Source organism: Galleria mellonella, unplaced genomic scaffold (assembly GCF_026898425.1).
Source record: "Galleria mellonella isolate WM207_F2 unplaced genomic scaffold, CSIRO_AGI_GalMel_v1 utg159, whole genome shotgun sequence".
NCBI classification, from domain to species: domain Eukaryota; kingdom Metazoa; phylum Arthropoda; class Insecta; order Lepidoptera; family Pyralidae; genus Galleria; species Galleria mellonella.
Window position 1 is genome coordinate 2,853,299 of NW_026442004.1, and position 23,188 is coordinate 2,876,486.

General features: G+C 35.9%; 1 protein-coding gene across 1 annotated transcript; it reads right to left on the reverse strand.

Annotated features, from left to right (window-relative positions):
• Positions 1–95: 95 nt before the first annotated feature.
• Positions 96–23,188, reverse strand: LOC113518748 (probable serine/threonine-protein kinase dyrk2). Its single transcript, XM_026903715.3, has 11 exons — positions 20,857–23,188; positions 13,154–13,235; positions 12,552–12,618; positions 10,837–10,950; positions 10,373–10,463; positions 9,162–9,341; positions 7,768–7,897; positions 6,524–6,668; positions 5,950–6,055; positions 4,895–5,042; positions 96–351 (listed from the first exon to the last, which is right to left on the reverse strand). Exons 1-11 carry the CDS (start codon positions 22,927–22,929, stop codon positions 269–271), a joined length of 3,219 nt encoding a protein of 1,072 aa, XP_026759516.1. The 5' UTR covers positions 22,930–23,188; the 3' UTR covers positions 96–268.

Genomic DNA, 23,188 nt, shown 5'->3' on the forward strand with positions numbered 1-23,188 from the left:
TAATTAATTCATATTCACAAAGCTAATACTTACGCTCTTTCTTAGTAGTACAGTGTAGCAGGTTTTCGATAAATCACAACAATAAAAATACAACATCAGACCGATACAGTCTTTATTTTGAATAATTATTTATAAATACAAATTGAGAAGTACCGATTCACAACAAAATATTACCTAGATTATAATGTTCGACAAAATATTTATCACTTATCACTTTATCTGAACTGTACAAGTTAGCAGGTGGGCGGGCGGCGGGCGGCGGGCGGAGTCACCTGCTGAGCGAGTGCGAGCGCTCGTGCGAGCGCGAGCGCGAGCCCGAGCCCTCGCCGCCGCAGCGCGCGCGGTCACTGCCTGCGAACAACGCAACAAGCGGCCCCGTGTAGTCACAACCACTACCGCTACCGCTACCACTAGCGCGCCACTACTCGCCACCGTCGCTCGCACACCGAGCCACGCTCCAATATCATATTTACAATGTAACAGCTATACATTATATAGATAGAGCATCGAGCCTCAAAAACGGGATAACTTTTTGTCAAATTAGCTAACTCGTTTTTTTAATCAGTATTCTTTATATATTTATTTTGTCTTTTAATAAAAAGACAAAATAAATATATAAAGGAATCACTCATAATTGTTTGAAAAAGGTGACTCGTTTTTCTCAAAGCATTATTATGGATACACTATCTATATAATCTAAGGTAACAACATATTACACTATCAAACATATTTTTAGTTACGTTGTACACATCGATTCTTAGGTGCCTATCCCTAAAGTTATGTCAATTATTAATTTACACTTTATTACATCACTTAAAAATAATAAAAATAGTAAATTTTAATAACAAGTGATACAAAAAGCAGCCTTATCGCTAAATAATCTCTTCCAGACAAACTTTGGGTAGAGGATATTGCGAAAGACAAAAAGGTGGTGCACTAGTATTTAGATATTATATATACATATATATACACATACTTGTTAGCATATAGACAAAAGGAGAGAATGATGAAGGCAAACGAAGAAAAGAACACAGGAAAATAGTACTAAAGAGGTAGTAAGTAGGACTTGACAGAGGTTTTGAAGCTAGTGAGAGTTTCAGCACAGCGAATAGACACGTAGTGGGTTCTATAGGAAAATAGCCAAGACAGTTAAGTATTTAAAATAAAAGGAAGAAGAAAGAATGGGAAATGTGAGGCGGAGGTTGACACTACACAAAGTATGGTCATTAGCCTCACTGAGAAACACAAATCAGTCTTCAGGGAACCACTTGAGTACAAAATTGGGAAACGTTTTGGATCATATTTGCGAAGACCAAATATAAAGTGAGTACATAAATTTTGAAGAAGCTCAAGCTTATTTAATTGCTCATCGGTGAGGTCTAAATAACAGGAGTCGGTATAATCGAGAATGGGGAGGAGTAAGGTGTGTGTGAGCGTGATTTTGGCGCTAACAGGGAAGAAATTCAAGACACTAGTAACAGCAATATTGTTTTTTTATAGTTTATTAAAACTGTTAAAGTATCGATGCAAAACTAGGTATTGATATAATCAAATCGAAATTTTATATTCAGACACAATGATGTTTAAACCTACTCAGTGTCTCTAAATATGTTGCAACAAAATCGGTTAACTTTATTATTCTTGCTCGAGTGAATAAAAATATAGTCATTACAACACCAGAAAATGAAGATGGGACGTTTTTATGCTAATTATAAATAGTTTTTCTAAGCTAATATGTTTGATTGTGTAATATGGGGTAGATACGGATACATCATTATGTGTAATTTTCCTTTTCCATTGCAATGGCAATGTCGCAAATCAGACAAATTTACAGCTAAATGTACATAGAGAACTGAGACGACACCAAAGTGAAATATCGTGGCGGCAGGTCAGATTGCTACGTCACGTCATCATCGAGAAATATTTTGATTATTTTAACGCGTGATTGTGATTATTACAATTTTTTATTATTGGACACAAATTATTTTTTATTTGCATATTCAATCCGATTTACAAGCATGATAAGAATTTATTATTTTAGCACCAAAATATTTATTGTTTATTCTATAAGCAGACACGTGTTGTTTGCTGTAATGTTATTTATTTAACTGCGTCGCAGAATACGTTCACGACGTAGGTATGTTTGCGTCAGCTTCGAAGTCCTGCCAATTCTATACTATGCTACCCTGTGTCGTCTTCGTTTTAGTATACGTTTAGCTTAATTTACGAGTACATCGTCTTTATATGTCTCTGACCGTAAGCGTAACGCTTTATAACTGTACCTAATATTTGGTCAGGGCTTCGCGACGTTGGCATTGCTACTGAATTGGGCCTCAAAGGAGAAAATAAAAAGAAATTTTTGCATTTAAAAAATAACATATTGTAAATATCAGTTAATATTTGAACGCTCCCCAGACTGCTAGGTGCGTCACTATGCGACAAGCTTTGTCCAGAATTAGAGGATACTTTTGTCTGATAGCAAGATACTGTACTAAGTATTATTATTCCTCTTTCCGGACAAGGACTAGCAGACATTGATTACAAATTGACATTCATGATATCACTAACTATACAAGGACAGTAATCTTAATTTATTGTGACTGATATCAACATGACAGGTCACTGATTTACAGCCATCCAGTAAAAGTGCTAACACAGCCTTTTGCTATTTTGCTTTGCAATAAAACAACAGTTGCTTCAATTGTGACAATATTGAAATCGTGTAACATACACACAAAAAAACCTACAGCGAAATTGATAACTACTTGCGTTCAGAAGTCGCTTTAAAAATAAGTAATAAAATACATTTCCAAAAGATATTACTTTTATTGAAATACATGTCCTTTCTATTCATATAATTCTCACTTCTTTACATTTAAACCTAATTACTATTAAATAATTTTTGGAATTTAGTATTAGCATGAAATTTCATGCAATCTATTTGTGATAAATGTAAATATATAGTAATAACAATATTTACTTACAAAAACTAAGGGATTCGATGTTTGACTTCTCGTCCCACTAATATTTCTCCCTAAGTTAATCGACTTTTATTAAATACTCACCCAACAGAGGAATAAATTCTTAGATTTGTTTGGAGTTTCGGAATAATGATAGAAAATTTGAGTTATAGTTAGTATGCACACAGACGGACACGATTGAAAAAAGTTTGTCAAATCATAGTATAATGATTAGACTGTTGGCAATTATTATTTGCTAATATAATAGCTGAACATACTACAAGTTATCGCTTTAAAAAACAATAATTCCTACAAAATTACTATTGAAGTAACACGAGAGTAAATTCCAGCCATTGTAAAAGAATGACGAAAATCGGTTCAGAATCGGACACACAGCCAGGGACATAGTCGAAAAGTCGCTTATAATACATAAATCCGTCATCATCCTCCTGTTTTTACCTTATATCACATTTAAATATCGTCTTATCGAATGTACAACTTTCATACATTGTACAATATATCAACATACATTATATATATGAAAAATGTACTCACATAACATTATATAACTTTAGACATGCCCTTTCTATTAACATTATATTTTTCTAACAAACAGACATTACGGTTACGATTCTCATTTGTAACCATGTAAACATATTTCATTATTTCGGTACAAAATAAAAAAACTAACACGAAGTAATATGCGCTTCTGAATAGATTCATCTAGAAGCTAATTATATTACAATCGCTACAAATATTAAACACGAATAAGACTAATCTCATGTTATTTAACACCACAATTTAATATTTGTTGTGGTCTTAAATTAAATTGGACATCAATATATGTCATAGTTTGTATTTACAGATAATACAGCTCAAAACATACAGAAACAATGTTATAGACATTTAACACTTCATATATAAGCGAAATCAACCAGTCACTAACACATTAACAACACATATTAAAAAAAATAATATCATGTCGCAATATGAGTTTGAATAGAAAGAAAAATAAAGCTTTAATAAAAGCATTTAACTGTGTAATAAAAGGCCTGACCTAAGGAATGATGGCCTTGAAAACTGGTGTCCTATAACAAAAGAAATCTTATTGATTTTAACTAGTAATACTTCAGCGAGAAACTTTTTACAGTATCAATAGATAGGAACACATTTCGGGCCAATTTCATGATAGCTTGGCATGTTCCATTTGTTTCATCGAACGATAATTCCCGGAACAGTGAATGTAGTAAAATCCGAAGTAACTCTACCAACCTAGGAGCTATCATTAGATTTTTTCGAAAGGGTGTTAGTCCACCATACTCAAACTGCAGACTGTCTAAGCATTGCCCAGAATTTATTAATCATAATTCCAAAATTAAATGTATGAAAAACGTCTTACAGATTATAATTTCATAAGTTTCTGCAATAGTTATGAATCTATATAGATAAAATTGTTTATTATATGTGTCCAAAACTATAGCAAGTTGAAGAAAACGTAAAATTTCGTGACTCATAGTTTAAAAATGTACAATAGGCATATTACACTATAAAATATAGAGAATCATATTTAAATTGATTTACTAAGCTAACACAATAAAAAAATAGAATATTCTATTCAAAATAAATTACAAATAACTGCACAAATATAAGCTTTACAATACAGCGTCATTGACATTTCTCAATATAAAACTGTCACTAATTTCGACACTGATTATAAATATTGAATCCATAGGTTAAACAAAGAGACAAAAGTTAACACGAAAATTAGATTAATAACTAAGTGAGGTAACCTAAACTCTATAATTTAAGAATAAACGGAATATTATATTTACCATATTTGTATTATATCTGAGACTAAAATGTAGTGTAATATACCTATATTGTGGCCTAAGTTTGAGCATGGCTGTTGTAGGTAAAATATTGTTACTACCAACCGAGCCTCTGGTGTGTGGGTAGTTTGTTGAAGAAGGGATGCTTGAGCGCTTCCCGCAACGTGATCCTCTGAGAGGGTTCGTATTCCAGCATCCGCGCGATCAGGTCAAAGAGCTGCCGGTGTTCGTCGCTGTTGCTCTGTAGGTACCTCTGTATAACAAAATATGTAATTATTGGTATTGTGTTCAATGAGGTGAAGGTCCCGCATACATAATAAACTAGAGGCGATTAAATTTGTGACATAAGATTTTGGGTCGTAATCACAATGCCCAGTCATTTCATTACCGTAATGATGCCGATAAACACTAGTTTCCCCTAGTAAATGATTAGCTTGGATGGCAATATGACTTAGGAATAAGTTAAACGAGGCAATTAACTGAAGCGATATATTAAACCTTAGAAGGCTAACAAATAGGTCTTTTTTTAATTCTTGGAAAAAACTTCATGATTTTTTTATACAACATAAAGTGGTAAAGAAGCTGACTGTCAACTTGATGGGTATGAACTTTACTAGAATTATATTATTCCATTTGATTTTAGATGTTTTATTAGATCATTAGATAGGTCATTAGTTAGTTAACCGATCTCAGTATTTGCCACTTCAGAATCCTATCTATTAATAGAGGGACTGGCTAAAACTCACAGCATCGGCTGAGCCAATTCCTTTTGCCAAATATGAAACACTTCAAAACACTTATAAACATATAATATTTTTGTAATAATTATTTTTGTTATTGTAATTGTGTTTTCCTAGCAATAAATATTTCCTATACAATTCTATAATTTTCACCTATTAAACCCTTAATGTGCAAAAGCATACAAAAGAATAAATTATTTATTACTATCTTTTACCCACAACTTCGTCCACGTGGCAGCGACATGTTCATTGACTGGGATAAAAAGTAGCCTATATCCTTCTACCTACTGCAGAGTAGGTGTACACCAAATATTATAGTATTTGGTTAAGCCGTTAAGGCACTAAGAGGTAACATACAAGCAAACTCATTTTCATACTTATAATATTAGTACATATACAAAAATTCGGATTAATGCTTACCAGTAGTGGTTTGCAGTTTTCTCTGACGTATCTGCCGGCTGACGATTTCTCATCCCAGTCTAATTTGCCGTGATAAAAGTATTTCGTCCGTGTTTTACGTGCCATTCTGAAAAAAGTAATACAAATATATTAATATATATTTTTTTATTAGTTAATCCCTAAAAAGGGGTTTTGTCAGTAATTACCACGTTTACCACGCAAATTAGCAACCGCAGTTAGGCTTTGGTGATTATCTAAAAGGGGCACTGCTGCTCATCTCTCGACCATTAAGGTAATATTATCCATAATTCTTTAATATATTGAAAATTTGTATATGGACATCTCAAAAAACGAAAATGCATACAATCATAGTGGTAGAGTTAATTGATACAGATATCTCTTTCAATACAAATTGAAGTTTAAAATATCATGCCCAAGAGCAAACGTTTGTCAGAAATGGCAATACATGAAATGTCAATACATAAGCAGCATATTATATTATGTAAGGTCTAATATACGGTTTATATCATCTTAGACTTTAGACAGGAAAAAATTGCAAACAAATCATCAGTATAAATAAGTTTCGTGCACTCACCTGTAAGGTATAGGTCCTAGTATCCTCTCCATCATGGCGAGGTGTTCCCTATTGTCATGTGTTTGGAACAGTGTGATGCCTAAATGTAATTCGAACATGATACAACCGATTGACCAGACGTCACACGGTTGTGACCAGCCCAACTCTGAAATTAACGATATCATAATATATTTCATACTCATACCAGAGGGAGACTTTGTACAAAAGTCGATTGCTTGGGTACCTCTGTCCCATTCGTGTTTCTACCGTGAAGCAGTTGTGTTTGCATGGCTGTGTTTCGGTTTGAAGTGTGGGATATGACGTAAATTTACTGGGTACAGAGGAATAACATCTGAGTCCTCAGGAATAGCGACGCATGGGGGGTATTATGGGCGAAACGGTATGCTCTGTTATGTCCATGGTACTGCAAACACAACTGCTTTACGATTAAAACACGAGTGGTACAGAGGTACAAAAGCAATCGACTTTTGTACAAAGTCTCCCTCCGGTAAATGTAGCATCATTATATTCCTGCCCTTGTCCCAATTATTTGGGATAGGTGAGGATGAAGATCAGTTGGCTCATCGTAACGAATTCCACAATTAACCACGATAGTGTCCAAGAAGAACCGCGTGGAGGTCGACCTGATAAGATGTATTCTTAGTAATGTGGAAATTAGACCCTATTACTAACAAGCCCATCCCTCTTCTTGGATATGATTGGAAGTCAGACATTTATTGGTAGTATCTGCCACTTACGTAATATAGGGAAAGAAGCATTGACAGAGGGGGAATGAGTAAAGTAAATGGTAAGAAAATGAATGCTTTATGAGGAAAAGGAAAGCGAGCACTGCAGTTGCAGAGGGATACTGGTTAGAAAACGAGAGGCAGTGTTCACATACACGTGTGCTTAACCGGACAAATTATGTTGAATTCGTCACGATGGGCTAACTGACCTACTTCATCCTCACCTATCATCCTTCACTGGTGCCCCGCCGGTGTATACCGATGGCGCGGGTGGGGCGCTTATCGTAACTTTTAATGATGTCAAAATGAAGAAAGTATTTGAAGAGAGTTGTACAAAAAGCCTAAAGACTACTGGGGGTACATGTGCCAATCTCGTCTTCACCAACAACAGCTGTGCTTACATCTCTTTTATTCAAATATTTCATTTTCTAGGAGTGTGGTACCATTGTCAATACAGTGTTTACCGATTTCAAATAGGATATTTGCCAGTGGCGTAAAGCAGTGGTGTGGTGTACGTACCCAGTATCACTTCGGGAGCTCGGTAGTGGCGCGTAGAGACGATGGTGCTGTGATGCTCGTGGTCAAATGTGGCGCTACCAAAATCGATCAGACGGACATCGCTTCTTTTCACCCGTAGCAGGTCGTGACTCTGTAATGGGCACGAATAAACGTACATATTAGGAACGGGGCTTCTTAACTAGAAACATCGACTTCGATGTACCACAAAATATTTCATACATATTTAAGTTTGAATTAATTTGTTAGTAATGCGGACTACCGGTCCCATTGCTAACAATATACCCTGACAGGTCGACCTCCACGTGGTCCATCCTGGACCTGCTCTTTCATTTTCACTTATATCATCCGATATATACCGATAGCGCGGGCGGGGTTACCATTCCATTATCATCCATTAAAAAACTAAATTGTAAAATCTATATCGGTCTCAACCACAATACACAACTGTGACGTATTGAACATTTGATAGGAAATTATTGTTAACAACATAATGGTTAGCGAACATCAATTTATGCTACAAACATTTATATAACACATATGGGATTTTCCAATAATTGTATGGCTGTTAGCGATCTAATTATATATCTTTGACAAAAAGTAAATTGGTTGTCGCATTTATTACCATTTACGATAACACATATAAAACATAATTATATAAAGAATAAACAATTAGGTTATGTTTTTCATTAAAGTATGTACTGTGATTTTATACCTAAATTATTATTTTCAGATACAAAGTGTAAAAAATAAATATAATATACTACAAACTACTTACTAATGATAGTGATAACTGTAGATATTTGTTGGAATGTTATGAAATTTATATGCGTATATAAATACATGTACTCTTCCATAATTATATTAATTGACCTTCACGCATTATCAAAGGTCTATTTATAAATAAAGTATTTTTTGTCTTTATTCTTACTAACAGATAATGAAAGCGTACAATACATATGAAAAATATCTTCTGCGTATATTTCAGCAAAAAAGAATGTTTACAGGAAAACAATTCACGTCAGTTGGTCTAATAATTTAATACACAGACTTGTAAAATTAAATTTTAGTCTAACGAAAAACGATAAATATTTAATACATGGGTATGAATTAGACAGAGATCCGAGTATGAAAGGCAAAAATTTGTATATTTTATTTAGGTTTCAAATTAGTCTTCCGGGAATAACCTAATCTCTCTATAGATTGTCACATATAATTCGAATACATTACATCAAAATTTATCGAATATTGTATTCACCACAATAAAGATCTGCTAAAGGTCTTTGATCCTCTCCTATCTGGGTTTTTAGTGGTAAACACATTTGTTTTCATACATTTTAGTATGATAAATATATAAAATTGAATAAAGTAGATAATTCATGTAAAGTTCAACGTACCTTCTTAGAACTACTGTATACACTGACGACTTCGTAGTCGCTGTCGACGAACAAAATGTTCTCCGGCTTGAGATCTGTGTGTGTTAGTTTGTTCTCGTGTAGGAATAGTACACTGTAGATCAGCTGGTACGAGATGTGCCGCACCTGTTCCAGGGGGTATGGCTGGTAGTTGTTGTCTTTCTGTAAAGTTATAAGGATAATTTTATAAATAAATATCACGAAGCAGAACTGTACTTGGGTACTTAGCAAGCGACTGATCACATTAAATGTACAATGTGATCAACTCTGAGACGTCATCTCTCTTTCTCTAAATCTAATATATTAATTTAATAACTTCTCGAAATTACTCTTTTATGGACACTCACAAACTAAAGTTATATAATTTTGGACCTAAATCCATTAGAAATTTAATTCATATTGGTCCTTAGAACAGATTTCGTTGTAATCTTAAATTGTAATTTTAAAAATAGGTATAGTGAAATGGTGCTTTCTAAATCGTCATTATTGTATTTACTTTTTTCAATATAGTCATAGACATAATAAACACCCAGATAAATATAAACAAACAATTACGAATACAAATGTTTATTTTGTGCGGGGATCGAATATTATGTTCATTAGCCGCTGCCATATCTATTATTTCATGACACAGAAATACGTGTAATCGCTCACACTCTCAAATAAATCTCACACTAGAAGTATAACGCTCAGTCTTTAAAAGTGGCGACGTACGAGGATTGACAAGACCATGGATTAGACATGACAATGGTATTTTGTCATACCTATGGTGTTATTCATGTAAATTGGCAATGTTCCCTAGGTTTCATGAAAATGATTGTCAACTTGTGAAGAAAAATGATCAGCAGGTACAACAATTAATATAACTTATAGTTTTGGATTTATTTTAGCATTTTGTCTTGCATCCAAATAGTATTCTGTTAGGATTTACCTGTAACGTCATTAGAAAGACTTTCACGTATTATATTTACGTATTACTTGGCACATAAACATTGTAGATATTTATTTAGCAAATCTATTTTAATATATCCGAAGAATATTTAAATTACATCTGCCAATTAATAAAAATAGTGCGACGATTCACCGGTATCTTTTGATTGGCCAACGGCAAATTTTATGCAGTCAAAATAAAAATTAATCTATATTCGATTCAATACATATAAATATTATGAATCATGGCAAACGTTACTCACCAGGAAGTCGAACACACTCTGCCCGAGCATCTCAAACGCGATGCACATGTGGCCGTGATATTCGAACCAGTCCAACATTTTAACACATAAACTGGAAAGGAAATAACGTGATAGTTAGCGAAATGTATTTAAAACGTTCACATTCATACTCTCGGCCGTATCAACATAATTAGAAACAATAACGTCAAAATCAAGGGCGTGGGTAAGTGCGCTGAAAAAAGTATCTATTTAGAAATATATGAGCAAGTGGCAGACGGTATTTTTGTGTTTTGAGTTGACATCGCATGCGCTGGCGTTTGGCCAGCCGGCCGCGTCGCCTCGCTGGAGCCGCAAGGTCACATGTTGCCACACGGGTTGCCGAGAGCCGAGCGCGATGTTCGCCTCTCGCCCATTACAACCAGACCTGTCTTGTACGGCCACTCGCTTGCACCAACAATTGCAATGTAATACAATGAAATACTCACTTTTTACAGTCCGGATCAACCTCGGCTAATTTTTCTAAAACGTTTATCTCTAGTTTCGCGGCCTCTCTGTACTTCTCAACGTTTTTGATTATCTTCAGAGCCATTCTGTGCTCCCTGAAAAATTATTATTAGATTATGTTAATATAATTTACTGGCGTACATTATAAAATTCGGTATTTGCTGGCAATAAGTATTGAAAGACGACGCGTTAATATAAACAAACTAAAATAGCGAGGAATAATCAAAGTAAAACATGTAATGCCAAACAATCTGTGTCATCATCCGCTTGCAGAGATGTGAATGACACTGGATCGCTCGATTGATATGAGTAATTGATTGTTCTATTGAGTACACCATATCAAGAGCTGCATACATTGATTAATAGCGGAAATCCAACAACTATTTTTATTCAGGAATTTTATACAGACAGAAATACTGATGGAAAATTGTAATCGTTGTTTATAAATATAAACAACACCATGGACATTACAAAATATACTATGTAGCGCATGGATTCCCAGTACTTTGCTATACCTCAGTATTTAGATTTTTATTTTGATAATAAAATTGGATAAACATATTGTGTACGTTGAGGGAATGGGAGTACGCAATAAGTGGCTGGTCAAGTCGGCTGACGGCGCTCTCAACGGATATACTTTGAGCAAATGTAGGATATAATGAAAAGACGCAAAGAGCACATGAAGAGAATTATTCACGTACCAAGTAAGGTGAAGCATTATAATCAGAATAGAAAAATACATTTATCGTTATTTATTATAAAGGAAAAAGTGCCTCCAAGAATACTAATAGTGTATCGTCAATTACACATACTATGTACCTACTAACAATCTGTTATTGTATTCTATATGTATTTTTATTACGGGACTCATCGTGAAAGTTTTTTTCTTAAATATTTAAAAAGTAAAAAAGAAACTAAACATTTAATATATAACTAATGCAGTTACATTCACTGATCTATATCTATACTTATAATAAATCTGTAGAGAGGTCAATTCTGTACATAAAGTATATTTTCAAAATAACTAACTATCAGGGGGTGATTAGTGATCGATACTGTTGCCAAAAATGTAATCAGTAAAATTTTTGACGGTCTGTTCGTACGTATTTTGATGGTATATTCGTTATAGAAACAAAAATTACTCGACGGATTTTAAAGAAATTTGTTACAATTATTCTTCATACTTCTGGGCAGGTTATAGTATACTTTTCATCACGCTGCGATGAATAGGAGCAGTGCAGTGAAAGGAAATGTTGGAAAAACGGGAGAATTTACTCCATTTTTAAGCTTCCGTCGTGGGTGCAGCCTTAAGTCCCTTTTTAAAATGTAAAAATGTCCACACGTGCGACGTCGGGACGGGCAGCTAGTCAGTAATAAATTGATACACACATACAAAACCACACAGTTATATAATATTCTAACAAGACCTCTTCTAAAGAATAACGTTTAACGTAATGTATGTAGATTAAATGATAATTTAATCTAAGGCCCGATTTTATTTTAAATATTTTATTAAAACTCACATTCCACTCGTATTTTACTATATCATGACTGAATATGTTCAATATTATTAAATTTTTTCTTTATGTTTTAATAAATATATATTATGTTTCTAGTATAATAAAGAGTTAAATAAATAAATAAATAATAAAGACTCTATATCTATTATATCAGATGTAGTGATAACTGTACTCACATTTCTAAATCCTTCACCTCAACCACCTTGCCGAAGGTGCCCTCACCGAGTGTGTCGATGATTTTGTCTGTAATAAAATCAAGGTAAACCGATTAGTTGAAAGAATACGAGATAAGTCATGATGGAATTTGGTATTGGTTTCTCAATTAATCTGAACTCGAAACACTGAATTCATCAGTAAATAAAACTACTTGAAGCTTAATTATTCTTAATTGGAAGCATCAGATATGAGGCAAAACCAATGACTTCAGCTCCAACATGACTTTGTGGTAAGTAAAGGATCACATTAAAAGTTGTTGCTGTATTCATTAGAAGTTACAAAATAAAATGTAATAAATGAGAAATTTTAATATTTAAATCTTCGTAAAACACGGATCACTGAACTGCAATCTCGACTGTGGGGCTAGTGTTGGAAAGTTTGTCTCTAAAGGTAAATATATTGGATATTTACTGCATACGGCAAAATGCAGATTTGAACTTTTTATGAAATGTGTATCTGTTTACATAGACCTTTGGTGTATGACGTGTGTTTAAGCGTGTAAAGTGTGTGAATTGTACGTGTTTGAATACATATGTTCGTAAGTTATGGTGTGGACACGAACATCTCGCTCCCATGACATATCCGGGCCAGTACACCAGGTGTCCGTCCTTGTCGTCCTTGACGGAGGAGCGTGCTCGGGAGCTCTGCAAGCGCCGGCGCCGCAGTCGCAGGGTCCGGTCCGGGCAGCAGACACCACACGCCACGCACCGCGCGCCGGCATCACGTCACACGCACCAGCGCACCACGCCACATGCCACGAGGAGCGCCACGCGTTCGCCACGACCCGAGTAGTGTTGTACCCAACAATCAAACAATGGAACGGTTGCCCGTCAGACAAGCGACAATTGGTATGGTGTGTCGTACATGCTGTTAAAGGGCAGACGAGTGGACGCTACGGACGCGCTGGGCGGGCACCCGAGACCAGCTCGGCCACCCGCCGTTCTGGTGCGCCGCTTGCGGGACCGGGCAGGAACAGGAAAGTGACCAGGACTTACCGGGAAGGACAGGATCCGATGCGTCTCATTCACTCTCTCACTAACAAAAATCACCATACGCAATGGATATTGAGGATATAGTGTCCACCCGAACAAACTAGTCTAGTTAAATAAATTAATATCAATTACTAACGGGAGAGCAGGTAGAATTATCAGAACTCTGTTTAAGACTAAAGTTTGAAAAGATTTTTACACAAAAAAAGGACATATTTACTTTGAAAACACGCACAAAATATGTTAATACATGCAATAACATTTTTATCATCATAAAATATGTATGTCAAAATATTGTTAGTTATTGTTAAGACTAACGACGAAACATTATAATGTCACATTTTCTTAAAACTACCCTCTGATGCCGTTACTTTTCATTGATTTCATGACTACGATTTATTAAGTAACCTACATACATCTATCTGAGTTTCATGCATCGGTTTAATTAGTATTACCGGTTAAGAAAGTTTTTATTTAATGATTACGAAGCATAATTATATTAAGTGCGCAGTATAAGTTTTAATTAGGGTGAATTCCTTTTGTCTCGCGTTTATGCATTCGTCGATACAAATATATACGAGTATATATTGAAAAACAACGGACCAGGTGTATGTTAGCGGCACACAGAGGCGCAGGCGGTTAGCGTTGTGCTTACAGGCGGCGTGACCGCGCGCCGCAACAGGTGCCGCGGCCGCTGCGGACGGTGGCGGCTGCGCAGCTCGGGCGGGAGCATTACCACGTCCCCGATACCTAGCGGCTCCGGTTTCTTAGGCATGATCGCATCAGTCGGCACCTCATTAGTCTCCCTCTCGCCAATTCGACCGTACACCTCATCCAGGTGTGCGTATTTCATTATTAGGCTCTGTATTTCCTTACGTCTAGTTTCCCGTTCGGTTAGTACTCGATCTCCTACAGGAGTTTTGTCATCGTCCTCTTCATCACTGCATGGAAAGTATATTTGTTTTTGTCTGCCAATTTCTCTGACTGGAGAGGATGCCGGTGTTTTTGTTGTTTTTTGATTTCGTATTCGTTTCGTTTGTACCTGTTTGTATTGGCGATATTAAATCGCGAGCACCTGAATGTATATCGATATCTATAGGTCGCAATGTTAATTTACCTTTTCTATCTTTAGTTTCACTTTTTTCAGCTCTGAGAGATCTTCTTTGATGTCTTCTATAGACACTATCTCTGTCTTTTCCAAAGTAAGGACGGTCTCTAAGTGGTACATCATACCCATTTTTATATTCCTCTTTATCTTTTTGTTTCGGGTTTGAAGATATACGACGATCTGCGGTATTTCTATAAGGTGTTTTATCCCTAGTTTTTTCACGTGAGTAATTATTCCGTTTAAACGAGTTTTCACCAAAAACTGCTGTCGTCAGACTTCTCATCAAGCCTCTGGGCATTGATGGCTCCGGTTCTAAAGTTTTATCTCTGTCTTCTTTGTCTTTTCGAGCTTTTTCTTTTTTCTGTAAAGCAATCCTGTCCAAAACCGAGGAATATTTATCTTCTAAACGACTACGTGTGCTACCTAATAAGATGTTGTCTAAATTATGATTTGCTTCCTTGAGGGGATATCGTTTCGTGAAGGGTGATGATTTGTTATCTTTCATTTGAGCCCTGCGAAATGAGTCACTGCGGCTGAGAGCGCTAATACCAGAGATAGCAGAATGTAAAGGTGATGTCTCGATCCGAGACTTAGGTCCACTTAGATAACTCGAATATGTTCGATCATCTAACTTTCTTGTAACTGGTGTAGTTGCTCCGGATGTTAGTGATGTGTAAGGCGAGATATGTCTATTATTCTCGTAACGTCGTACACTAGCAAGTGTCGGATTTTTGTTCGTAAGCAGTTTGTCATCGTATCGACTTCTAGCTGTACTCAACTTAGCATCAGCTATAGCATCAGATTTCTCAGAAGGTCCACGGCGAGTTAGTCTATTCATGATGCTGGAATAACCATCTGACAACAATTGAGTTACGCTAGTGGTAGAGGCACGACTGTAGCGATGTCGTCGAGGGGCGCTCGTGCCATTAGCACTGAGTGTAGCCATATTTTATATCTTTAATAAAATCCAATTGCACACACACTAACCAGGATATATCACGTAGTAATCGAGAAACGTCATAATTTCACATCAGACGAAGATAGACAAAACATTACTTTTCTTTGTTTAACCGGCGAATATCGCGGCACCGAACATTAGACTGAGTCTATCTAGAGATTGGGAGCGTACCTAAGCGCGAACGAATTTCAGAAAGATCACTAGCGCAGTCGAGTGCGGCCGCCGGTGCCAAGTAATGGTCGTGGACTAAAAATATCGGCAACCCGTGGGAGCGCCCTCCCGCGCACTTGCGAGGTGTCCGCCACGCGAACGTTTCTTCGCATTACAACAGTTATAATTAATGTCCACTGCTTTTCTTTAAGTGATTTGCTTTCATTAAATGCAATAAGTTACATTCTTTGGAACCTTTTTTTATATGATAACATGATTTCATTGTGAAACATTTTGAATTTTATATGAAATATATGAGAACAAAGTCGTTTACGTCAAACGACATTCACCCACCTACGTATTTACAATAAAATTTTGCCAAATATTTTCTGTATATACCGATCATGTTGTACGAAAGGAGATGTAAGAATAAATAACCAGTATCCGGTCGATAATAAGTATAAGGTTTTATGGAAACAGCGCAATATTTTCTTCTTTTATATTAATTTATTAGTGAGCATACCCAATGTTCCTAATTGAAACTATTGTACTTGTATTTATTTGTAAGTATATATACACCTTTCTCTTAACAGTGAGCACCAGAGCCAAGACAGTTTTGTCAATAAGCTGCAAGTAATTGGGTCAGTGGAGCACGTGCGACTGAGCACTGAACAATGACGCCTGCGCATACGGTAGCCACTGTGTCGGCACTAACACTCATACAGTATACGTAATATCTTCTCCATAGGTCAGATGTACTCTTATTTTCAAATAATTATTATATTTGTTCCATAAGATGTATTTAATCATTTTAGCTGCGAACGACTCGAACGGATGCTGCGTTTGATACGTCGAGTGTCACGAATACTATCTATGTCTCACGGTTATCGTATTGTAAACGAATCATAACACATTTATTTGTTGTTCGTCTGCTGTTAGAATAATCTATATACTGAAATTTGACCTCAAAATGTATTAATGTCTGTATCGCGTTCAAAGATACAAATCTAAGTCAAGAAAGTAAATGAATTCAATGGTAATATAATAAATTGATTCAAGAATTATTTTGTAATAGTTTCACATAGGGGATGTGTGTACAAACAATAAACAGACGTATTGCATAAGAAGTGCTACAAATATAATTTGAACATTCCTAAACATCGTGACCTCGTCGTACAAATAGGTATATATTGATAAGTCGACGTTAAGATACGTATTTCTATACATTATTACTATAATTATTTAACCCGGAATAATGTAAATGTTTCTTATAAATACCTAAGTTATCGAGAAACATGCAGTGAAAGAATAGATTCAACTTTTATTTCATTAAGTAGGTTTATTTAAACAGATGCTATGTTCGTACGTACATACCTTACACCAGTGTAAACTCCAATCATCGAGTATTCTCGGATAATTAAAATCGACGAAATGTTTTAATATTCCCAATAAATTATAGATTTTCATTTTAATTGTCATATGATTAAAATACGAAGATTTTTGTCAGAAACATTTAAAACTATTTTATCATAAATTTATTATGTAGACTAACACAATCTACAAAGTTATACAAGGGATCGAGCACGTTAACTAGCCAGCTGTTTAGTATGATTATAGGGATGCATTGCAGGTAAGAACGGGTCTTGTCCTTATTGGTAGGGTATTTTTTAGACAAGGATAGGGATAATTTCGAGCAGTGTTAGAGTAGTCGATAAGTATCAAAAGAATTTACCATCTATTTTATTATTTTGATTTGAACCAGATTTTTTTTTTTTATTTTGAAGAGATAAGTATTTCAATGATGAGTAAAATTTAATTTTTTAAAATATTGTATCGAGACTGACCTTTCCCACAAGTCGACTACACGCACCGTCCACATCAAAAAGGATCTCCGCAACTACGGAGAGCAATTTAGCAACATCGTGCCACTTGCACTTGTGCTCCTTGAGAAACCGCTTGTACAGATCGTAAAAGGAGGTGAGCCGTAGGGGCATCCGTATACGGTCGTGTTTTATTGATAATTCAGACATCTTTATTTACAGCACACACATAACACTAGTTTCATAAACAAAAAAACCACAAGATAGAAATGTAGACGGGGGCGAGTGAGTTCGCGGCCGCTTGTCCGATAACTCGCAACTAAACTGTGGTAATATGCAATAGCGCCACGCTACACTCAAGCACGACTCTTCTTTACAAGTCGAACGTCACAACAAAACATCAAGATTATATACACGCAACAATGACAAGTAAATACGAAAAAAAATCTAAACTGTTCGCATCGGTCAATGTCTAAGAGTGAACTGAGACGATTGTCGATGAATCGTTTCAATTAAAGATGGCAAGCATTTATGGAATTGTTAATTGGTGGCGGAGCTTGGTTTGAACAGGATTTATCCGAGTTGCAAATTATTAACTATTAATTATAACATTACTTCTAACAATAAAAGAAAAAAAAAACAATAACGGTACATATGTTATCTATCAAATACAAATATTAAATATTCAGACACCTATAGATAATGAGACTTATTATTTTAAATACAGGTATTTATGTATATTCAAACGGGTATATTTCTTTTAAAGAAATAATATATATGCCAGTGATTGCAACCCAAATAATCCTTAGTGATTACTGTCGACTATGACGGTTACGCTAAAATGTTTTTTGCCAAGGAAGATAATCAACGTAGAAGGGGGCGCGATTACCAATGATTAACATTAATTAGGTTTCATAAGGCAATTGACTGGAAATTAAAATTGATACAATGAAAGCCAAATTCACGACCACTCATATTATGTTTGAGTTGGGATGGTAAACCTCTTTGGCATAACGATCTAAATAATACGCTCAGTGGACAGTAGTGCCTTCCATATCTGAGTTAAATAATTTCTGTATATACAATACTTTTGTCCCATATGATCTTCCATAGCGGATCCAGAGAGAAATATACTAATGTAATGTAAAAAGTCATTTAATAACATAAGTCTTTTAATAACAATACAGTTTTTTCATTAAGATTGGTCCAGAAAAGGTCTCTAAATAAGATCGTTATTGTTTCACTGTTGTACCGTAGCAAAACCATATTGTTTGCCGGTCACTAACATCTAAAGTACGGATTAATTTAAATAGCATATACTCAGTTAAGTAATTATAGTAATGCTGCAGATTATGGTTGGCGCAATATGACCACATGAACGATATCGGCAAGGTCGACCGGAAGGAACTGGGCATTACCAAATAGATAGGTAGGTTTGAAACAGCCGCGTACCACATTTATCAGACCATATCTTGACCGACGCGATGGCGGCCACGCCACATTAATGATATGCGATAGGGAATGTACTCATTGGTACTGTGAACTTGACCTTAGGCTACATAACAACATATACTAACTTATTAGGATTAAAGATATTCTTGCGAATGAATTCAGATAATTATATAAAAGAATATTAACAACAATAAAATTTCTAGTTAAGAACAACTCGTGAAGATTAATCACGTGTTATTCAAGTTGGAAATAACGAATAACACAAATTTTAAATTTGGAATATTCAACGGCATGTTTGTAATTCCACCATATTACGTTAGTAGTGGGGTTCTTGCTACTTCATGTGAGGTGATAACATGCAATGGTAATTAAATGAAGACAGAACGAAGCGACGCTCATGTTCTCTTATCCTGAGAAGCTGATTCAGTGCTCGCACTGATTCAAGCCGGATCCAGCGGGTTTCAATTGTGCATTTCGTACTACAATTCAAAACAATTGAGGCGTACGCCTCTTCATAACAGTCTATTAGGCAAATGTGTTTGCGATGGAGCTTTGTTAAACATACATTTCAACTTACAAGAACTTTTTAATTTTAAAGTGCATACTTTAAATGAATTAACTAATTGGTTATATGACCATTAACCATGACTGCGTTAATTAGGACAACGATAGATAGTTGCGAAATTCATTTTCAACATGACTAGTGGTAAGCAAATACAGTAACAACAAAAAAAAAAAAACATTTCTTGTTATAAATATGTCAAAGTAATTGATAAACGGCAGCATTAACGATCAAAAATAATCTAGTAAATCATGAATATGTTAATTATGTTAATATTGTTACTGTTAGCGGCTCTGCTCGCTTTCAATTTACTGCTAATAGAAATCAATGGATCAATAATCTCATTCTTATACCATTAGTATTTACCAACCTATTATTTTTTTTATTTGCAAATTACATTTTCACAGTTCTCTCAACGGTGACAAGATTGTTTTAATGACTGTTTACCATAGGTTCATACATGGATGGTTTTATTACGTGGGCGGCGAGTGAATCGCCAGGGGCTGTTATCATAACGCAACAGGCATGTAGAATTCGCCTAGGTGAAGGTGATCGTCGCGATACTATTTCCGTACGCATACGTCGTTCATGTTTTTAACTAAAGAATGTCAAGTAGCGCCATCTAGAGAACGCCATCAAAATCGCATAGCTTGCGCCAGCTGCTTGAACTATTTTCATCCGACATGCAAATATTGTTTACAACAGATATAAAAAAATCATTGTTTCATGATCATCATTCATTATGATTGAAAATGGACCGACAAATCTTCCCACACAAATATAACATGTTCTCGTAGGTACACATTATTATCTACTCTTTATTAAACAGTACATTCATTTTAAAATATTTGAAGGTGTTAATAGGTCAATATATAGGTAAAATAAATGTATTATTATTTATTATTTAATATAGTAGTAGTAAAGCATTGAAACTCAAAGCAAAATATTATCAAATTTGATTAGTTGAACTAGCACCGCATCAAATCGTAAAGTTGACCTTGACCATATTCTATTATATATTTACTGAAATTGACCTCAGGTACGAAGCAAAAAAGACTAAGAAGATGGCGATGATTAACTCCTTGACCTGATAATCTACGCTAAAATAGCCGCGCATTGCTCTCAATACGTGTTAGCAACGCATTGCGCATTACTTTTAATAATAACATACATAGATTTTAGTTGGATTAAAGTAATTAACACTCAAAATGTATTTGTTATCTGACCTCAACTTCTTTTGGTTGCTTTTCTGGTTTGAGCTGCGCCGGGGGCGGTAGTCGCGGTGGTACAAAAGAACAAGATGGTTGAGGTTCCGTCGCAGTTGGTTGATTTGTTCTTGATGGTACAATTGGCGATGCCTGGAGGGGGGGTTTCGTGCTTCTTCTCATTTCAGTTGTATGATCTTCCGTATTCTGAACCAATATTTGTGGCGTCGTTGTTACATGACTAGCAGTTGGTTTTGCAGGTAACCACGATGGCGGTACGTCAGGAGGTTGTGGACGTTGTTGCAACAATGCTATTTTCTGTTCAGTTTTATTACAAACAACGGGAATTTCTGAGGATTGAATTTTAATTTTATTCTCTGTAGAATTAGAATTTTTTTCTAATGCATTTGTAATTTTCGGCGACTGCGATTTCTGTTTCGTATTTACACTTAAACTTATATCATGAGGTAAACTATCTGGCACTGGGGGTAGTTTAAGAGGTAACGGATCTTGAAGTGGAATGGATGGTAATTGACTCAACGGTACTTTTGCCAAAGAAGTGTTCAAAATCCCATCGGCATATTGTAATTTCATTTGATCTTTGACTGTCTCACAGCGTGCTTTATCAATTTCCAGAGAATCTACTAATGCAGGTGAAGTATCATCTCTGCTTTGGGAAAAATCAGTACTATCACAGCAAGATAACTCATCTAGGCTTTGTACTAAGTCTAAGGCTGAAGCCTCATGGTAATCGGTAGAACAAGGTGAAGTATCATCACTAGTATCATCGGCACCAATATGAGGTCGCTTCGGTGAACTTTTACTGCTTGGTACAAATGCCAAACTTGAAGTAATATCATTAGATATATCCGCGTTTAATGATTCATCACTTTGATTTGATAATTCTCTATTAGTAGAAAAGTCAATTGCACTAAGTTTCTCATCCTCACTCACTATATTACTCGCACCGACATCAGTCACTAATGGTAAGGATGCTTTCGGCTGGTCATTCTTTTCTTCGTTAACGATAGTAACATCTGTAACAGTTGTAGCTTTTTCTTCTGGTTGACAGCTGTCGTCAGTAAAGGTTTCAATTTTTGCTTGTTCTATCATCGGTAAATTCATATATTGAGGTATTGCATATTCTAAATCAGTCAAAGGTAGATAATGAATACCATCTTGGTCACCGATAGGAGTTTCAAAGTGTGGCGAAAAATAGTCAAAATTGGTTTGTTCAGATCCGTAAGTTGACCAAGGATCATTGGGAGGTATTATGGGTATTCCGTCATAGTAAAGTTCACTATTATAATCCCTATTCATAAGTAATTCTGGTTTATAGTCCCAAGCTGGCACAAATGAATCTTCAAAAGCTAAATAATTGTCAGGCAATAGTACGGTGTTATGATTTATATGCGACGGATCTAAAGCTAAGGAACCGTCATAAAATGGATTGTTAAGCACTAGTGGAGCGGGATTTAGGGGCCCACACTCCATTGTTACTTCAGCTTCTAGAAATAATCCATACTTAGATAAATCTGGTTCAGATCGGCCATGTCGAAATAATTTAGGTTCAATGTCGTTTTCATTTCGTTTATAGATGTCTGATATATCAAAACTGTGTGTCCTTCGCAAATAATAGTTGTTTGATGGAAATTCATTGTCATTACATTTTGTCTCGAGCACTTCTTTTATTTCACTGTTAAACACTGTTTCATAGGTAGGCACGCCGACGTTGTTTATTTCATGTAAAGCATCTGTGTCATTTGTTGGAGCGAGGGCAGTGTTAGATGTAATGTCGAGGGCAGTAACGTCACGAACAGCGTCATTTGGCAATAAAACTACATGTGGTAGAGTTGGTGGAGGGCCACAAAAGAGCAAGTTTTTAGGAGGTGGTCGTTGTGGCGGCTGGGCAGCCATGGCTTGCGCATTGGCCGCCCGTGGCCCTACGCGGCGGTCTCGTATTTCGATACAGCGGCGGAGACGCGCCGGGCGGCCGGCTGAGCTTTGCGACTGACTGAAGGCGGACCGAGTGACGATGGCGAACACAAATAGAACGGGCGCAAGCGCGAGGAGGTCGCCGTCTCTCGCGCACATCTTCACGGGCGAAGGCGCACGCGCACGCGCACTCGTAAGCCAAACCCGCCTAGTGTGTTATCCCAAACAAGCATGCTGACGTTTTACACATTATTCTGGTTCCGCACTCTACTAACATGATATGCAGCTATGATTTCAAATGAATAAAGGACAGGTTTTCGGGTGGACACTTTGTTGTTGTGATAGTGAGTGTTGGGTTTGATATTCATACTGTCCTTTCGCACTTCCGCTTAGTTAGAAATAATTAAGAAACAGTGTA

Coding starts and splice junctions, on each gene's coding strand:
- LOC113518748 (XM_026903715.3), bottom strand. CDS start 22,929: ATGTGCGCGAGAGACGGCGACCTCCTCGCGCTTGCGCCCGTTCTATTT. Junction 6,669..7,767: donor AGCTCCCGAAGTGATACTGG/GTACGTACACCA, acceptor CGTTAATTTCAG/AGTTGGGCTGGTCACAACCG. Junction 352..4,894: donor ACCCACACACCAGAGGCTCG/GTTGGTAGTAAC, acceptor CGTTGTTCGCAG/GCAGTGACCGCGCGCGCTGC.